Source organism: Sorex araneus, chromosome 5 (assembly GCF_027595985.1).
Source record: "Sorex araneus isolate mSorAra2 chromosome 5, mSorAra2.pri, whole genome shotgun sequence".
NCBI lineage: Eukaryota > Metazoa > Chordata > Mammalia > Eulipotyphla > Soricidae > Sorex > Sorex araneus.
In genome coordinates, this window is record NC_073306.1 from 204641105 (window position 1) to 204661353 (window position 20249).

Genomic DNA, 20249 nt, shown 5'->3' on the forward strand with positions numbered 1-20249 from the left:
AAACTTTCATATAGATTCCAATATCCATTTGTTATGAACAATACCACAATATCATAATGAACATTCTTGCAACTGTCTCTTGGTATACTTTTTCTTTGGTCTGAAATGTTTTATAGGGCTGAAGCGATAATACAGTGGGGAGGGCACTTGCCTTGTACATGGCCGAGCTGGGTTCAATCCCCAGCATCCCTTCAGTCCCCAGAGCACTGCTAGGAGTGATCCCTGAATGCAAAGCCAGGAGTAGCCCCTGAGCATTACCAAGAGTGGCCCAAAACTCAAAAATAAATAAATAAATTTTTTAATGGCCGTAGGTTTTTCTCCTCCACCCCTCTCGGAGAGCCTGGCAAGCTACCAAGAGTATCACGCCCGCATGGCAGAGCCTGGCAAGCTACCCGTGGCGTATTGGATATGCCAAAAACAGTAACAATAAGTCTCACAGTGAGAGACGTTACTGGTACCTGCTCGAACAAATCTATGAGCAATGGGATGACAGGTTTTTCTCATCATACTTATTAATATTCTTGCGAATAATGAATAGTACAGTAGGTAGGACACTTGCCTTGTGCCCAGCCAACCAGTCTTTGATTCCTGGCAGTACATATGATCCCCCAAGCCTGCCAGAGTGATCCCTAAGTGCAGAGCCAGGAGTAAGCCCTGACCCCCGGTGGGTGTGGCCCAAAAGCCAAAACAAAACAAAATACATTCTTGAGAATGCATTTCAGTTATTGTAAACATTACATATATTCTTCCATGATAATGAAAATTATTAGAATTATTCTAAAACATCAAAATAGATATGAAAATACTGAGAAGAGGAAGTATTTGTTTCTTTCCTTTTCTGTTTCTGGGCTATAGGCAGCAGTGTTCCGGGGATACTCTGGGCTCCCTGGTTAAAGAGACAAGCTCCTGACAGTGCTCGGGGAATCGTGTGGTGCCAGGAACCTGACCCAGGGCTACCGCATGCAAGGCCTGTGCTCCAGCCGGCCCAAGCTAGGTCTCCTGCCCGTCATTTATGATCTTTAGAAAAACAGGGGCTGGAGGAGCTGGAGCGATGTCACAGCGTAAGAGCGTCTGCCTTGCACGAGGCTCACCTGGGTTCGATCCCCGACACCCCCTATGGTCTCCTGAGCTCCTCCAGAAGTGATTCCTGCATGCAGAGCCAGGAGTAACCCCTGAGCACTGCTGGGTGTGGCTCAAAAACCAAAACAAAAAAAATAATGGAAATAGAATTTCTCCGCTGAATTTCCTATTGACATGCTTTTCTCAAATGGGTTATTTTTTTTTTTCATTTTTAAAAATAACTTATCTGGAGTATGTAACAAATGCTAGCACATAACTATTAGAACAGAGAATTAATTGATGTATTGAATTCTATGAGACTTTTTATATTTTATAAAAGAGTTCTTTCTGTATGTGCCTAAGCTTTCACTTTATATATAGTATCATTTTTAGGACAGAAGTCTGACTTTTACACACCCAGATATATCAGCCTTGTCCTTTATGGTTGATGTTTATTATGTCTACTTTAAGAACTTTTCACTTCTCTAGATACACAAATACTCTTAAATTAGCTCCTAAAAATTTCTGATTTTAGGCCAGACTAATAGTACAGAGGGCAAGGCACTTGCCTTGCACCTGGCCAACCCAAGCTCAATCCCTGGCCTCCCATATGGTCTGAGCACTGCCAGGAGTGATTCCTGAGTACAGAGCCGGGAGTCACCCCTGAGCACAGCTGGGTGTGGCCCAAAAACAAAACAACAATGAAAAGTAATTTTTTAAAAGTGATAAAAATAGAGTCCCAGCCGGGGCCGGTGCTCGGCTCCGGCCGAGTTTCGGCCCGGGTGCCCATGCCTCTGCACAGCCGGTGGATGTGGAACGAGCGGGAGCCAGAGACAGCTTTAGGATTTGGGGTTCCAGCAAGTGCTTGCAACCATGTATGGAGACTGTGAACTAAGCTTTTGCCCCACGCCGGCTAACGGAGGAAATATCCTTCCTTCTTGGTCTCTCTCCCCTCCGGGAGAAGGCGTGGTGTCCGACATTTTGTGGGTCCTTTGAGAAGGTATGAACTTTTGGCGCGGAAAAAAAAAAAGTGCTTTGAACTTGAAACAGCCGCGGGATACCGGGGCAGTCCCAGCCAGGGCCAGTGCTCGGCTCCGGCCAAGTTTCGGCCCGGGTGCCCATGCCTCTGCACAGCCGGTGGATGTGGAATGAGCGGGAACCAGAGACAATTTAGGATTTGGGGTTCCAGCAAGTGCTTGCACCCATGTATGGAGACTGTGAACTAAGCTTTTGCTACAGGCTGTTCCAGGAAGGGAAATGATTCATTTTCCAACTTAAATCTCCACGGACTTAATTACTATAATACAGAAATTGTAAACCGCGCGGCCTCGGTTTTATCTCTTCATTCTCATCAGTGGAAAACTTATTATCAAATATTTCCTTGTCAATAGAGCTGTATTTTGGGGGGATAAATTCCAACAAAAATAGTGAGTCTGTTTTGAAACTCTAACAACAATGTGAGTTGTGTGTTGAAATCTGGAATGTAATCAAGGTAAAGAGAAAAGGAAGTGAAATTATCACTCACACACGGGGGGGGGGGGGGGCTGGGGGGTGAGGGGTGGGATGTATACTTTTTTTTTGTTTTTGTTTTTGTTTTGTTTTTGTTTTTATTGGTGGTGGAATACGGGCACTGGTGAAGGGATGGGTGTTTGAGCATTGTATAACTGAGATATAAGCCTGAGAACTTTGTAACTTTCCACTTGGTGATTCAATAAAATAAATTTAAAAAAAAGTGATAAAAATAACTTTTTGTTGGGGGCCGGAGCGATAGCACAGCGGGTAGGGTGTTTGCCTTGCACGCGGCCAACCCGGGTTCGATCCCCGGCATCCCATATGGTCCCCCAAGCACCTCCAGGAGTGATTCCTGAGTGCAGAGCTAGGAGTAACCCCTGTGCATTGCTGGGTGTGACCTAAAAAGCAAAAAATAAATAAATAAATAAATAACTTTTTGTTATGGTCAGATAACAAAAAGTGAATTTTACAAAATGTATATTTTCTATAGTACATGTTTTTTAAATTTCTTAGTAAATAGGAATTTTTTTGTAATAAATGTCATTTTTGCATATTGAGTTCTTTTATCTCTATCTTGCTGAACTCTGTTGTAACATTATTCGCCTATAGTGTTGCTGCATTTTTTTAGAATTCTGGGATGTAATAATTACTTGAAAATATATATGTATATATGCATATATAATTTTTTGGGCCCATACCTAGTAGTGCTCAGGGATCACTCCCTACAGTGTTGGGAAACCATATATGGTATCAGGGATTGAACCCAGGTGGGCTGCATGCACTGTATCTTCTGTCCTATATCTCTTTGGCCTTCAATATATTCCTTTTTTACAATTTTTTTTGGTCTACTGTTCCATTAGCTAGAGTATCCAGTTGAAAATACTGAATAGAAATAATGATATCTAGGGGCTGGAGAGATAGCACAGCGGGTAGGGCATTTGCCTTGCACTCGGTTGACCCGGGTTCAAATCCCAGCATCCCATATGGTCCCCTGAGCACAGCCAGGGGTAATTCCTGAGTGCAAAGCCAGGAGTAACCCCTGTGCATCGCCAGGTGTGACCCAAAAAGAAAAAAAAAAAGAAAGAAAGAATGATATCTAAAGCATTTTTCCTGACTGAAAACAAGTATATATAATGCTTCCTAATTATTAAATCTACGTTCAGATCTGGACAGAGACCTTTAACAAGCCACAGAAGCCTATAAAAGCAGGGCCAGGGAGGCAGCTCCGGTTGGCACCTGCCTGGCATGTCTCAGGCTCCGAGTGTGCCCCAGGGCCCCAGAGTGTCCGACACACCATCGGCTGGGGTGGCCCTGCGACCCTCAGCACTTCTGGGTGCGACTAGACTACAGAGAATCCACAAATGTAAAGTGGGGCGTAGTAGCCGGAGAGAGAGCACAGCGGGGAGGGCGTTTGCCTTGCACACCGCCGGCCCGGGTCCCATCTCGGGCATCCCAGATGGTCCCATGGGCCTGGCGGGAGTGACCCCTGAGCACAGAGCCTGAATTCACCCCTGAGCACTACTGGGTGTGGCCCAAACACAAAAACGAAAAGGTAAAGAAGTTAGCTCTTCCTGAAAAAAATTCCTTCACTTCCTAAGTAATTTTGCCAGCCGAAGGGATTGGATTACATGAGATTTTTTTTCCCGACGTTTCCCTAACCTTGCACCTTTAACTCCTATGTATTTTACTGAATTCAGGGTTTCGTTTAGTTTGCTCTAGTTTCGGTTTTGGCTTTTTGAGTCACACCCAGAAATGCTCAGGGGTTAATCCCTGGTTCTGCTCTCAGGAATTGCTCAGTGCTTGGGGGACCGACTATATGGGATGCTGGGGGTGCAATCGGGCCGGCTGCATGCAAGGCTAATACCCTCCCTGCTGTACTATGGCGCTGGCCCTCTTGGATTCAGTCTCATCACTGTCACCTCAAAAGAATGCGTCTCGAAGGTGAGATGCTATGTACTTACTATATATTGTTCTGCATTAGTCTTTCTCTTCTCATCTCACATCACTTTTTCCACTGCCCAGTACCTGATAACTAGGAATAATTTTAATTTCAATTGTGTAATAACAAAATTCATTCTGCTGACCATTCCCACGCTAGTTAGTAAAACAAAAGCCTTACCAACATACCTTGAATCCTCAATGGCTTCACTCAGTAGATGTCTTTGACTGTGTAACAACAGTCCCAGGCTCTTACAGAGCAGCCTTAGTGGGCCAGCTCCACACAGTAGCCCAAGAACCCAGTACTTTCCGTGTTGTGACCCCAGTACTGCCTTTCAATTTCAAGTAACAGTGGTTGAAGGGAATGAAGAAGAAAATACTTTTGCCGGGGCTGGAGCGATAGCACAGCGGGTAGGGCGTTTGCCTTGCATGCGGCCGACCCAGGTTCGAATCCCAGCATCCCATATGGTCCCCTGAGCACTGCCGGGGTAATTCCTGAGTGCAGAGCCAGGAGTGACCCCTGTGCATCGCCAGGTGTGACCCAAAAAGCAAAAAAAAAAAAAAAAAAATACTTTTGCCTGGTAGTTTCTGCCCAAACGTAACACCCATCACTTCTACTCACACTCTTATTATCTGTTGGTAAAAGTTATTCTTTATCTTTTTGTTTTTCTTTTTTGGTTATTGGGCCATGCCTTGTGATACTCAGGGCCCACCTCTGGCTCTGCACTCAGGAATCACTCCTGACAGAAGTCAGGGGACCACATGGGATGCGTGAGGTCGAACCCAGGTCTACTGTGTGCAAGGCAAATGTTCTACTCGCTGCACTATCACTCCAGCCCCGTAAGAGTTACTCTCACCGCTTTGCATCCTCCGAGAAGAGCAGGGCAGGGCGTTGGTGGCACGGGGAAACCTGAGAAATAAGGTCTCTGGTTCAGGGACTGACCAGAAACGACTCTCACGCTCCAGAAGAGGAGCTGAAGCCTTCGCTGGGGAGCTGTAGTGTCTTCACTAAAGGAAACGACAGAGGAAATCGTTTAGGTTAACGGGATGATTCGCATCTGGGTTTTCAGCCAGAGGTAAGGCGCCAAGAATGGCAATGACGGAGGTGACTCCATGGCGTTGCTGCAGTCAACGTGCCCTGGCTGGCTGTGGGGTGTATTTTGAAGGGAGACAGAGTCAAGGGAAGCTTTGACTCTTGCTGAGTCGGGAGGGAAACGCGTGTGACGCCACTGGTCTCATTCCTGAGCCAGAAGCCAAGGCCGCTGTTCCTGAAGGCGCTGAGCCCGGGGCAGAGGCCAGAGGACCTTCCTGTCAGGCCGTTTCTCACAGCCTGCTCGGGTCTCTGCGCCTGGCCCCACGGCCGGCCCCCTTCCAAGTTGAGCTACACAGTTGAATTTTATTTGACATTTTATGAGAAGTGGTGGAGGCAGTGTTCCGGGGTCACAGTATCACAGTACCATCGAATCTAGTTTATGTTTGTCTGTCTTTTTTACAGGGAAAGACGTAACACAAACATCCCAGAAATTTATAACTGAAAACCATTTTAAGAGATTCATCACTGTCATCCCGTTGCTCATCGATTTGTTCGAGCAGGCACCAGTAACGTCTCTCATTGAGAGACTTGTTGTTACTGTTTTTGGCATATCCAATACGCATGGGTAGCTTGCGAGGCTCTGCCTCAAAGGCTTGATACTCTCCGTAGCTTGCCGGGCTCTCCGATTTAAGAGATTATATTTCATTTTACTGCTTTGTCTTTCAAACAAACCATTTACACTTATGTTTATGTTTTATGTACTCTCATGAGTACATAAAGACACTTTCTTTTTGAGGAAGTTGAGTGGAAGCAGCTTAATAAAAGACAGAGTTTGACTCAAGTATTTTATCATTTTTCTCACATTATTTTCACACAGAAATTAAATGTTTAAAAACCCATCATTAACACACCCAGGTTTTTTTTCTCACTAAATTAATTTTCTCTCTATTCTCGCGATCTCTTTGTTTAAAAAAAAAAATAAAACGCTCTGAATGTTCTTGAGAAATAAAAAGAAAGAAGGCCAGTAAGTTTTCTGTAAGAAAGTAGGATCCTAAATAAGTTTTCTGTCAAGAAGACTGGAGAGATAGCACAGCAGGTAAGGTGCCTGCCTCACACACGGCAACCTGGGTTCAGTGCCTGGCACCCAGAAGGTCCCCCGAGCACCACCAGAAGTGATCCTGACTGCAGAGCCAGGAGTAGCCCCAGGAGCACTGCTGGCAGGAACACACCCTTTTGGTCAGAGATACCTTGCCTGGGCTCAACCCCAGCATCCCATGCTCTGCATTCAGCCTCCCAGGTCCCCCAAGTACCGCCAGGAGTTATCCCGAGCACAGTGTAGAGTGACCCCTGAGCTAAGCACTGCTAGGAAGGAAGAAGAAAGGAGGGAGGGAGGGAGGGAGGGAGGGAGGGAGGGAGGGAGGGAGGGAGGGAGGAAGGAAGGGACAAAGGGAGGATCACTTTTAAAAATCTATTAAAAGGGGGGCTGGAGCGATAGCACAGCGGGGAGGGCCTTTGCCTTGCACGTGGCCGACCCGGGTTCAATTCCCAGCATTCCATATGGTCCCCTGAGCACTGCAAGGGGCAATTCCTGAGTGCAGAGCCAGGAGTAACCCCTGTGCATCGCCGGGTGTGACCCAAAAAGCAAAAAAAAAAAAAATCTATTAAAAGTAATTTATATACTCAGCCCCAAAGATGCAGACCCACCTTCAACAGGGAGACGTGTACCCATTCACCACGTAGGGTGCCAAATCTACTATCTGCCCAAGACTATCTCAGTGTAATATATAACGACAGGTTGGTGTAAAGATATTGACACGAACACCACCTCAAAATTCTTGTTCTGTCAAGATTACAGAATGCGTCTGCGCGCTCGTGAGTTTCAACAATCATCTGTTTCACACTGCCGACTTCGTCCCTCCGACACGACCGTCAGCGCCAGCCGCGGTGAGGCGCGGTTTCAGAGACGCACACAGCCTCTCCTGCAGCCGCGGGCTTCCACCTGGCAGTTCAAACACACACTCATCTCCGTCACCTCTCACACCCCAGCAAAAGGATAGGTAGAGCATAATTAGGAATTTTAATATATAAACCACTTGCTTTTTTTTTTTTTAATGACAACAGTAGGAAATGTCATTTTGGTTTTTTGTTTTGTTTTGTTTTGCTTTTTGGATCACACCCGGCGATGCACAGGGGTTACTCCTGGCTCTGCACTCAGGAATTACCCCTGGCGGTGCTCAGGGGACCAGATGGGATGCTGGGAATTGAACCCGGGTCGGCCGCGTGCAAGGCAAATGCCCTACCCGCTGTGCTAGTGCTCCAGCCCCAACAGTAGGAAATGTCAGTAATTTGGAACCCTGGAAAACAGACTGAGTACCCAGCCTCAGTAAAGCCGGAAGTGCTGGAGAGAAGTTGCAACAGCAAGTAGGCGTCATCATGAAGACTGACCGGGGTCACAAAACTCTGGACAGAACCAGACACTGAAGACACACCGTACTTCTCAAGGGACATGCAGCATGGGTCTAGAAAGAAGAGAATGGAGGATACCTTTTCAGCTCCTCGGGAGGTTTTAGAGATTAATTACTAGTTGGTAGAATAAAAACTAACAAATGGGGGAAAATCATTGTTGGTGGGAAATGTGCACTGGTGAAGGGACAGGCGTTACAACATCGTACGACTGAAACCCAATCACGGACAACTTGGTAACTGGTACCTCACATTGATTCAATTTTTTTTTTTTAGTGGAAAAAATGGTTTAACAGCTAGCTCCAGGGAAACCAGAAAGTGATAAAGTCAGTATGAGCCAATTCCACGGTTCAGATAATAGTAATAAAAACTGTCGTTAAATCAAGAGGAGACCGAGGAAAAGGCAAAGGTGTGTGGGGAATGGGGCTTTGCAGCTAGGGAAAGGGCTCAGTCCTGTATTCCACGGCTGGAAACAGAAAACTCGAGTGTGCTTTCTCGGGCCAGACAAAGGGCCCTGGCAAGGGCCTGGGTCCGAGCTCTGGCACAGCCTGCGGGCTGAGCACTAGCAGGAGTGACTGCCGAGCAGAGTCAATCTGGAGCACCCCAGGGTATGGCCTCAGAACCAAAACAATTTTAAAAAGAAAATAAGACAGAACCATGCGGGGCTAGCACCATAGGACAGCAGGGAGCACATCCGCTGTGAACGCGGCCGACCTGGGTTCGTTCTCTGGCATCCCGGATGGTCCCTGAGCACCGCCAGGAGTAATTCCTGAGCGCAGAGCCAGGAGGAGCCCCTGAGCATTGCTGGGTGTGTCCCCCTCAAAAAGGGGGGGGGAATTAAAAGAAAAAGTACCTGGGCTGGAGTGATAGCACAGCGGGGAGGGCATTTGCCCTGCACACGGCCGACCCAGGTTCAATTCCCAGCATCCCATATGGTCCTCCAAGCACCACCAGGAGTAACCCCTGAGCATCGTCAGGTGTGACCCAAAAAGAAAAAAAGAAAGAAAGAACCAAATGCTTCCTACATTTCAGAGAATAATGAACAAATGAAAAGCCAATGGGCCAACCTGCTTGCTGCTCCCCACTCAGGGTGAGCTGGTCTCTGGCTGAGCCCCTTCCCTTCCTGCCGATACCAGCACCTCCACAGATGTGGCCGCACAGATCACTCAGCAAAGTACCCATTGCCCAGTTAAGACTTTCTGCTCTTCAGCAAAGACTGAGAAGAAAGAGATCAAGTCCCAGTCGCACCCCTCAGCATCTGCCAGGGAACTGTCAAGACTCAACCCCAACCCAGCAGGAACACTAGAAAACCAGGGGGGATACACAGAAGCACCCAGAGTTCAATCCGCAAAAACAGTATCGCTGGAGACACACTCCAACCTGCTCAGTAAACTGGCACCGGTGACCTGAGTAGCACTGAGGCAGAGGTGCTCAGTGAGCTCAAACCACGGCACAGATCGTTAACAAAGCACAAGAAAATACGAGCCGAGTGAGAAAACTACTTCAAGCAGAAATGGCAGAAATGAAGAACCTGGCAGGTGATATTAAAAAAAAAAAGTCAACAGAAGCTGTGAAGAGCAGGATAACAAGCTGAGCAGAAAAACTGAAGGCAAATATGATTTCAATAAAATAATCAAAGACATCATCAATAATAAGTTCCGAAAGTTGAGAATTGTAGGCACCAAGATCAAGGCCCAAAGGATCCAAGAGAAAATAGACTCAGCTAAGAGAATTCCAAGACACGTTACTAAAAATGACAAAATCCAGAGTCAGAATATTCAATGCAGCGAGAGCAAAGACCAAGCGAAGGAAAGCCGGTAAGATGCACAGCAGACCTAGCAAGTGAGTCTCTGTGACCCAGAAGGAAATGGAGGGATAAGGTGCAAAAGCTCAACAAAATGAATACTGAACCAAGAATACTGTCCAGCTAGATGATCACTCAGATTTGAAGAAATGATAGGGTCTCATGGACAGGAAACAACATAGGGTGTTCATAGCCCTGAAACCAGTTTTGTAAGAATTAAAAGAGCTTCTCTACAGGACTGATTCCCCGACATGTGGCACTGAGTATGGTACTTACTCATGGTCACCCATTACTAGACTAAGAAAGATACGGGGTTTTTTTTGTTTTTTTGGTTTTTGCTTTTTGGGTCACACCCAGTGATGCACAACAGTTACTCCTGGCTCTGCACTCAGGAATTACTCCTGGAGGTGCTCAGGGGACCATATGGGATGCTGGGGAATCAAACCTGAGTGGGCCAAGTGCAAGGCAAACGCCCCACCCGCTGTGCTATCGCTCCAGCCCCAAGAAAGATATGTTTACTCATAGCTTGCTACGGGCAGTTACTCATTTTCAAAAATGAATTAACATCTTATTTATATGTGTATCTTTCTATGATCAGGTGTTTTCATCAGATTTTTATTGTAATCATTTACTTATTAATATAGGCCCTTAAGCAATATCTATATTTTGTTATAAAACCAATATTCCCTTTCTTGGGATGAAACACTGTACTTTTGCAACCTTATTTATACTTTTACAATCAACATCTTTTTAATTTGGGGGCCACACCCAATGGTGCTCAGGGGCTCTGGCTCTACACGCAGGAATTACTCCTAGCAGTGCTCAGGGAACGATATGGGATTCCGGGGATCGAGCCCCGGTTGACTAAGTGAAGGCAAATGCCCTACCCATTGGACTATTATTGCTCCAGCCCCTCCATTTCTCCAAGCCCTACATTTATTCTTAATTCTCTTCACTCTTACTAAATTTTATACTGGTAGACTATTTCATGAAGACTCTAAAAGGTATTAGCACAGAGTATTTCAAAAGGTTTTATTTATGGCAGGGTAGACATGGTAATTGCCACAGTAAGATTCAAATGCAAAATAAAATTGAACACAGTATATTTTATTTTATTCATTTATTTATTTTTGCTTTTTGGGTCACTTCTGGCTCTGCACTCAGGAATTACTCCTGGCGGTACTCAGGGGACCATATGGGATGCTGGGGATCGAACCCGGGTCGGCTGCATGTAAGGCAAACGCCCTACCCACTGTGCTATCGCTCCAGCCCCGAACACAGTATATTTTAGATGCCATTATCAAAAATTTAGTTCTGTGAGACTATAAACTATATTGCATTAAATGATTTGAATTTATTTACCTAAGTTGAAATCATATAGCAATCAATCATCACAAATAGACTTTTATTGATATGTTTTCTGGTAATTCTATTTGCCATTTCTTTTAAGTTTTTTTGGAGCAAGTAATATGAAATAAATTTGTTATGTGCCTGCCAAGGGGACAGGCCAGGGGTCAAGGAACCTGGGGATACTGGTGGGGGGGAAGGCGACAATGGTGGTGAGATCGGTGCTGAAATATTGTATGCCTGAACAACTTTGTAAATCAGTCTCTTAATAAAAGTAGTTAAAATTCTTTTTAAATTTTACACCTTGAAAAAAAAATTGAAGAGCTATATTTTTTTTCTTTTTGGGTCACACCTGGCGATGCACAGGGGTTACTCCTGGCTCTACACTCAGGAATTACTCCTGGCGGTGCTCAGGGGACCATATGGGATGCTGGGATTCGAACCCGGGTCAACTGAGTGCAAGGCAAACGCCCTCCCCGCTGTGCTATCGCTCCAGCCCCACTGAAGAGCTATATTTTTAACGAGTATTTACTGAGCATCCGGTACATGTCAGACATTATTCTAGACCAGTCTCAACCTAGACGCATTTGGTAGTGGGTGGGGGCGAGGGGTATAGGGGCAGGCATACCTGACAATTTTAAGGGGTTTCTCCTGGCTCTGCACTCAAGAATCACTCCTGGCAGTGCTCAGGGGACCATACGGAATGCCAGAGATTGAACCCAGGATGGCCACGTGCAAGTCAAAACCCTATCAGCTGTACCATCACTCTGGCTCCGGCCCCGTGGGAACATTTTGGACTGCATAATGATTTATGCGGCCTAACTCTCATAGGTCAGATGCTGGGGATTAATCAACTGTTTATCTTGTGTGTAAACACAAGTCTGTCCTATAGTCTGTCATACTTCAGTCATGTGATCAGCTGAGTAGTACCAGGACCCAAGCCTTTATAGTATGAATGCCTGTAAAAAAATATAACACTGTAGATTAATATAATTACAATCTTATGTAGTTACCAAAGGAGCTTTCATTGTAGACCAACAATACATTAAAATTGCATAATGTAGGTATGAATTAAGTAGTTTGGAGGTAAATGATGTATTGCAGAACAGAGGTTTTTGGATGGAGCTTTAAGTAGCTGGAAGGAATCACATTTAAGTAAAATTCATGGAGTGAAGATAAGGAAATTGAAGCTCAGATGTTCAATGGCACAACATTCAGTCTAACCCAAGTTCAGCCGAATGCAGCACGAAAGAGGCCTGCATGTGGCCCACCATCCTAGGAAAGCTGTGAGAAGTGGGCTTTGGTGATGGCAGTGGGGAGGGGAGCAGCAGTGGTGCTGGGAGTCGGGCCACACCCCAGCCGTGCTCAAGGCACACTGCTGCAGTGCGAGCGGAACCCAGTCTGATGCCATGGGTCAACCCAGGTGGATCACACGGAAGCACCTTCCCCCGGCACCATCTCTCCAGTGAAGGATGATGAAGCCTTTTGGGGATTGATCAAAGGAAGTAAAACCTGTTCTAGAAAACTCTGCTAACAATGTATTACTGTCATCCCTGTTGCTCATCGATTTGCTTAAGCGGGCACCAATAACATCTACATTGTGAGACTTGTTGTTACTGTTTTTGGCATATTGAATACACCACGGGGAGCTTGCCAGGCTCTGCTGTGCAGGCAGGATACTCTCGGTAGCTTGCCGGGCTCTCCGAGGGGGGTGGAGGAATCAAACCCGAGTCTGCCGCGTGCAAGGCAAACACCCTACCCACTTTGCTATCGCTCCAGCCCAGATAACTCTAGTAAATTCTAAAATATGCCCACTAACCTAGAAATAGAAACATTGCATTAAATGTGTTTTTTTTTTTATTTCAGGCCAAAGAACCTCAGAAAACAAAGATTCTTAAGAGGATATGGTGGAAACACTATAAAAAGATAACAGTCACTCTGGCAATTTTCCTTTTAATGATCATCATTCTTTTAAGTACAAAAATAATTCCAACCTGACCTTTCTCCCCCTCCCCAACAGGTACCAATAAACTGTTACGTGTATTTCTAGAGTTTGGGAGCCGACGGTTACGGAAGCCTTCTCTCTGGACGCGCTGGAGGTGGGAGTGCCGCCTTGCCCTCTGCAGTGCCTTCGGCTTGCCATTGTTCCCTCTCCCACTTCTGGGACTTCTTTCTTCTCACTTCTTCGCTGTGGCCCCAACCTCTCCTTCCTCGGTTGAGATTACACGCACAGTTCCCCTGGAACCAGCCTGTACTTGGCAGCCCAGGGAGAGTGTTACCGTGTACCACTCAGTGATTTGGGACGAGTTACTAATTTAAAAAAAAAGAAAAAAGCCCCTTTTCTCATCTGTAAAATGGACCTAATGTTAATGGCAGTCATTGTAATGTCCACTGTAGGAACGTCAAGTGTTAACTATAATTCAGTAGTACAGGATAGCTTTTATTGCATTGACTCAATCCATTTTCATAGTCAAAAATCACCCTAAGCTTAAAAATTCTTAGAAATATTTCTCATCTTTCTCTTTCTCTACAGATGACATTAACTTCTACATATTTTCACTTGAAATAAAGAAATTCTACTTTATGCAAAGCATACCCTTGGGTAAAGTTTAAAACAACTAGAAAGCCATGTAATTTCTCATAATAAATCACAGGCCCTGTGCTATCTTACCCCACTTACTTTCCACCGTCAGGTGACACTTTCCAGTGACCAGAGAGCAATGACGTCCAATAACCACAGGATCCAATTTCCCTCCGTAGTTGGTAACAAATTCACGCACTCATTTAAGTTTTTTTTTATTTATTTAATGAATCACATGTGAACTCATTTTTCCATTTAAAAAAAAATGTATGTTAGTGGACTGGAGACGTCATCCAGAAATGAAGGTGCTTGCCTTGCCCACTGCTGACTGGTTCAGTCCAATCCCCAGCCCGAAGAGTCCCCCAGACACCACCAGGAGTGACCATTAAGCAGGGAGCTGGAAATGAGCTGGTTGCACCCCCACCAAAAATAAGTAACTCATGTAGTGAGCCGTGGGGAAGGGACAAGGAACAGGGCTCCCTGGCTAGTACTAGTCTTCACTCTGACGGCCAAGTGCCATCCTTGCGTGCATATGTAGCACGCCCACTCCTCCAGCTCAGGACCCCTGCGCTCCTCACAAAGTACATTCTTAAAATGTAAATGTGATTCTTCAAAAAAGTGTAATGTGGCGCTGGAGCGATAGTACAGCAGGTAGGACATTTGCCCTGCATGCAGCCGACCCGGGTTCGATTCCCAGCATCCCATATGGTCCCCTGAGCGCTGCCAGGAGTAATTCCTGAGTGCATGAGCCAGGAGTAACCCCTGTGCAACATCGCCGGGTGTTACCCAAAAAGAAAAAAAAAGTGTAATGTACAAAAATGTATGAGGGGCTGGAGTGATAGCGCAGCAGGTAGGGTGTTTGCCTTGCACGCAGCTGACCCAGGTTCAATTCCCAGCATCCCATAGGGTCCCCTGAGCACCACCAGGAGTAATTCCTGAGTGCAGAGCCAGGAGTAACCCCTGAGCATCGCTGGGTGTGACCAAAAGAGCAAAAGCAAAAATTAAAATTAAAAAAATGTAAAAGTATTCTAGGAATGGGTGTCTTGTCTTACAGTGACAAATGGAAAAACTACTGTCAGGGCCAGAAAAAAAAATGAGGGGCTGGAGTGATAGTACAGAGGGTAGGGCGTTTGCCTTGCACTCAGACAACCGGGGTTCAATCTCCAGCATCCCATATGGTCCCCCAAGCACCACCAGTAGTTCCTAAGTGCAAAGCCAGGAGTAACCCCTGTGCATTGCTGGGTGTGACCCAAAAAGCAAAATAAATAAATAAATGAAAAACACAGGAGCAAAGGCACTTGCTTGCACAGGGGACCCACCTGGTCCAGGCCCTGACACCAACAGGAGTGATCCCCCATTCCCACCGGGTATGGCCCCCAAAAACTAGTAAGTCAACCTAAGTGTTCTATATATATTAAGTTTTGGGGCCACACCCTGTGGTACTCAGGGGATCAGGCCTGGGTCTGCGGCATACAAGGCAAGAGCCCTACCTGCTATGCTAGTGCTCCAGGCCCAGTGATCTTTTCTTTACAGAGAAGGTTTTGTTTTGTTTTTTTTGGGGGAAGGGGTTGGAGAAATAACAGTTCAGTGACTTATTAAAGATCACAAAAGCATACAGCTAAGACACTGTCTATGGTATGTAGCTATGAAATCCCTTTATTATTGCATCCACTTTTATCTGACAATAACTTAACTGTGCACAGAAATCAGTTGCATTTTACTTTTTTTGCCAGACTGGTAGGATGTTTCTGGTGGGGGATATAAACAGGAATTTGAAGATAAACTGAAAAAAGAAACCATGTGTCTTGCTGCCCTTATTTTTGAAGCCCTCACAAAATTTACCTAATATGAAACTACATTTATGGCCAGGGAGCACTAGTTTTCACTATCCTAGTATTACCTAGCTTTCATGTCTTAGGACACCAGATTCAGAAACCTAAAAATGAACGCACCTCCACACGTTCATCTACCCTGCATGTTTCAAAGGACCAGGGTGCCTCAGCTCCAGGCACTAAGCCCCATGTAATGTCTGCTTTTCTAGGTAGACTTAGATAGTGTAAAAGGAATACGGGGGACACACATTCTTAGAAACTACTGGAAATTGCCAGGAAAAAGCCCTTGTTTCCCAAGAAATGTTCCCCTGCTATTTGTGCTAATTACCCCTCCTCAGAAATACCTGAGCAGAAATAAAGAAGGCAACCTTAGATTTTCTCATTCATTTATGCAAATATTACTGGGTTCTTACTCTGCACCAAAAGCAGCTTTGCACTTTAGAATGCATGTATTCTAAAGTTGTAACACTGATAACAGTAACTCAAGTTAAAAGTAACGAATGGCTTTCTATAGAAGGGTCAGTAATGGTCCGTCCTACCTACACACACACACACACACACACACACACACACACACACACACACACACACACACACACACACACACACACACACACACACACACACACACACACACACACACACACACACACACACACACACTCACACTCACTCTCTCCTAACCCTACAAACCCTAAATTAAAATGCCAGGTTTTTTGGGGGGGATGGTAAAAGAACATCTACCTAAACAGTCTGCAGGGGTAGAAAATAACTTCCAGAACAGTAATAATCAACACTGGCTTATCACTGCAACTCCATAGGTTAAGAGAGGGATTTAGGTATGTAGTTACGTTAGATATTAGTAAATCTTGACAACAGCCTGACATCTGTACTATTACTTCCATTTTGTAAGGGAATTTAAGCACCAGCACTTGCCCAGTGTCTTGGGTGCTCAGAGGAAAGGGATTGCTCAAGCCACCTCCTTGCATCTGGGTCAGTTCCCTCACTGAGGCCAGAGGTCTGCAGACTAGTTCGGCCTTTAGTCCTTTTCATTTCCTACCTCTCCAGGGTGCCTTTAATTCACTCCCATGTTGCCCGTCAACCTCTTTTCCAAATCCCAAATCATCTTTCAACTATTCGATATACCCAGTTGGATTTTCATATAACCACCAGAAATTTAAATCCCAATACTAGAGAATATATTTTTCCTCCATTCCCCACAAAACTATTTCCTGTTCCCTAAAGGGGTTGTTACACTGGATTTTAGAACCAGCTTAACCTACCATCAACTCCCTCTGCTTATCTCACCCTCCTAAATTAGTCGGCAAATTTACACGACTTTTATTCAAATCTATGTTTCGTGGGCTTCACAAGTGTATGGGAAGACCAGAATTATAGGAGCAAACGTCAGGAGTGCTCAGGCGAGCTGGAAACGGGGCCCACGTTTCATTACGATTGGCGGCTGTGTGCTGCCAACAAGCTTGGCAGGGTGGGCATTTAGACCAGTCCTCTGGGACAGGCCCTCCACACCTCTCCATGATCCCAACGACGGAAAGCTTTGGTCACCAGCCGTCAGCATGAGAATCGCCATCTCAAGATTCTGCTTACGGTGGGATGAGGTCTCCAAGTCTGTGTCTGATCACACTATAATCTGAGTTCTTATCCCAAAGCACTTAGAATGCCCAGATCAGAGAAAAAGTTTCATACCTGGGAAAACTGATTCTTAAGAGAAGTTAATCTATGTTAACTGACATCACAGGGCCAATCAATGGTTGAGCTGGACCTCTGAACCATTCATCTGAAGGTGTACCTCAATGAACGTATTACTACAAATGTTTAAAATCTGCTAAATGCTACATTCTAATAAATCTGGAAATATTACAACTTGTCTCCTAAATTCCTATCAATTCACAGAATCATGGCAGAGCCTAGAATATGCAAAACCCAGCATCTTTTAGAAAAATGGCAAACCACAATCTAAGCACTAAGCAGAAATCTAAGCACTCCCTGTTTCTTCTGTCAAATTTAGAGACTCTTTAACGTACTATTGAACACCATTATGCATACTTACTTTCAAAAGAATCCTAGCATTTACAAGTTTAGTCTTTTTTTTTTTTTTGGGGGGGGAAGCACCAGGCAGTGCTCAGGGGTTACTCCTAGCTCTACCCTCAAGAGTCACTCCTGGCTGTGCTCAGGGAGGCCTTGGGGGATGCTGGGGGCTGAACCCTGCTTGGCCACATGCAAGGAAACCACTTTAGCCACTCTACTCTCGGGCCCGTTTTGTCATTTTTAACATGATGGTAGTGGCATTACTTTTTTCAACTAAAATATGACCTGTTATTTCAAGATACTCATCAAAAGGAGGTCTTTAAAAAAAAAAAAAAGACAGTGCAAAAATTGCAAGAGTGCTGTAAGAGTTTAATTATAAGACAAAAGCACTACATATAATTTGAACATAAGTAATCTTTCAGAAAAGAAAATTTAATGCAAATGAAAACCCCATTCAAGCCCACTATAAATGCCGTAGGGTCCTAGAAGTAGGCTTCTAGAACTGGAAACGCTGGGTTCCGACAGAATTTGCTTGGGGAATATGTGTTGAAAATATTAAATGATACAGAACATCAAGTTATTTTAAAATCAAGTCAACCAGGTACTAGAAGACATGCTGATAGGTATACATAAAACTAATTGATCAGTAGCATGCTTTAGATAGCAATTTACAACAAATTTCTGAGCATTTCCAAGTTTTTTATTGCCTTAGCCAATCTCTTAACTATAACGTAATACCGACTGTCATCTCCTACTTTTAAAAGTCCTATGTCACCAAAGACTGGCAAGTGTTTCACTGCCAGTGTAATGAAACAAGCCCTATGAATTTTATGGTTTCTTTCCTCAGGCAATTTCTTTCAAGCGCGGCTTCCAGGAACATACTCAATGTCACACGTAGGGACTAGGATTAACATGCCTCTTTAAATTTCTCCCAGTGTTTTAAGAGTCAGGAAAGTAACCTTTAAAAATTCTAACGTGCAAACACAATAAGGCCTGATTAAAGGGGGTGGGGGGATAAAATACCAAAAGAAAAAAACCTTAAAAGTACTGACCTGCCCACATCAAGTAACTGCGATTTGAAAGAATGATGAACAAACCAAATAACCTCTATATCACTGTTTAATGATCACCATTTCTCCTAATGCAAACCTAAATGGACTTTCTCTGAAGACACAGGAAGCCCCCGACAACTAAGCCAATGCGGACTGCTGTAAAAACAGCACCCTGTTCTCGAGGTTATCTCAGAAAGCATTTCACCTTTTCTAATGTGCTTTTTCCGTCTCCTTAGAACACCCTTCTACTCCATCCCTTCCCACCCACGAAACATCTGTCTGCCCTCACAGGGGTTACTGGGGACAAAAACCATGTACCAGTGAACCTACTGCTGTCTCGCCAAGTTCAAACTCCTTGGATCCCAGACTTTACCAGGGCTGCAATAATGGGAAATTGCTGAAATTATAAACCTTCAGTCTGAAAGTGTTGAGGAAAACAAGGGGATATAAAACACAAGTGTCAGTCTTTTACATCAGTAACAGACTAGCAGTTCCTCCTACGGTGAGTTAAGATAATGACTAAAGAGGGGTGGAGGTACATGCCGGCAACAGGAGTATGTTCCACGCAGAATATTAAAAACAAAACCAAAACCTGAAAGCTTTGTAACTGATTCAATAAAAGAATAAAAAAAAAAAAAAAAAACACCAAGGGCCAGAAACAGAGCGGGGTAGGGTGCGCCTTCAATGAAGCCGACCCGAGTTCACGGCCGACCTAGGTTGGGTCTCCAGAACCCCATGTGGTCCCCCAAGCCCCACCAGAAGTGATCCCTGAGTGCCGCCATATCTGGCCCCAAAAAAATCAAACAAAATAAGAGGAACAAGTCACCATATTCCCGATCTGCATCATCCCCCTCTCCTGAACCCACTCACCAAAGCACTGCTATCATTTGTACACATTACAGTGCCGAAACTGGTTTTTCCCCTTTCAAGATAGTGTATGAGTGGCATTAAAATTTACAGACCATGTACCTTTGTCCATGAGACAAAAGTAGAAAGCAAACATCCCGTGAAACATGTTTAACACTCACCATCTTGGAGCAACAATAAATTTTTACTATAGCTAAGACCCTATCTGCCAAACAAAACACTAGGCACCAAATACAAATTCGAATAGAAATGGCCTTGTAAAAGTCACACTACAAAAAAATCCCTCCTCCAATTCACCAGAGTAGGTAACTTGCAGGACATTATCCAGCCAAGATGCTTTAATCTGAATAACTGGGTATTAGCTCACCCCACACTGTAACCTTATTACCAATGCAGACTTTCAGGTTACATACTGCCAGAGGTTAAGTGTGTATCTTCTCAACATTGCAAAAAAATAACCACTTACCAAGTTGGGGATCATCCTTAGGTTATCCTGGTGGTGGTATTTCAGTAAAGCCCTCCACCCAAACTTACAGAATTAGTATATTACCAATAGCTCTCGACAATTTCAGAATCACTCCTGGCAGTGCTCAGGGGACCACACGGAATGCCATGGAGTGAGCCCTGCTCGACCACGTGCACGTGCAAGTACTATCTCTCAGGCCCCATCAACATACAGTGCTTCTAAATAACAAAGTAACACCAAGGAACA

General features: G+C 44.8%; 1 protein-coding gene across 3 annotated transcripts in view; it reads left to right on the plus strand.

The window, feature by feature from the left end:
- Nucleotides 1-19313, plus strand: part of LOC129405113 (vesicle-associated membrane protein 7-like) — a 54794-nt gene extending 35481 nt beyond the window's left edge. For 2 of the 3 annotated variants that reach the window (XR_008630334.1, XM_055140537.1), the window contains one exon: nt 13177-19313. Coding sequence is in view for 2 of the 3 variants with exons in the window: in XM_055140537.1 (XP_054996512.1) it covers nt 13177-13206 (30 nt within the window). In the remaining variant the exon portion in view is untranslated. Of the gene's footprint in view, nt 1-6004; nt 6104-13176 lie in introns of those variants that run through there. The other variant, XM_055140538.1, reaches the window with a different exon arrangement.
- Nucleotides 19314-20249: the final 936 nt, after the last annotated feature.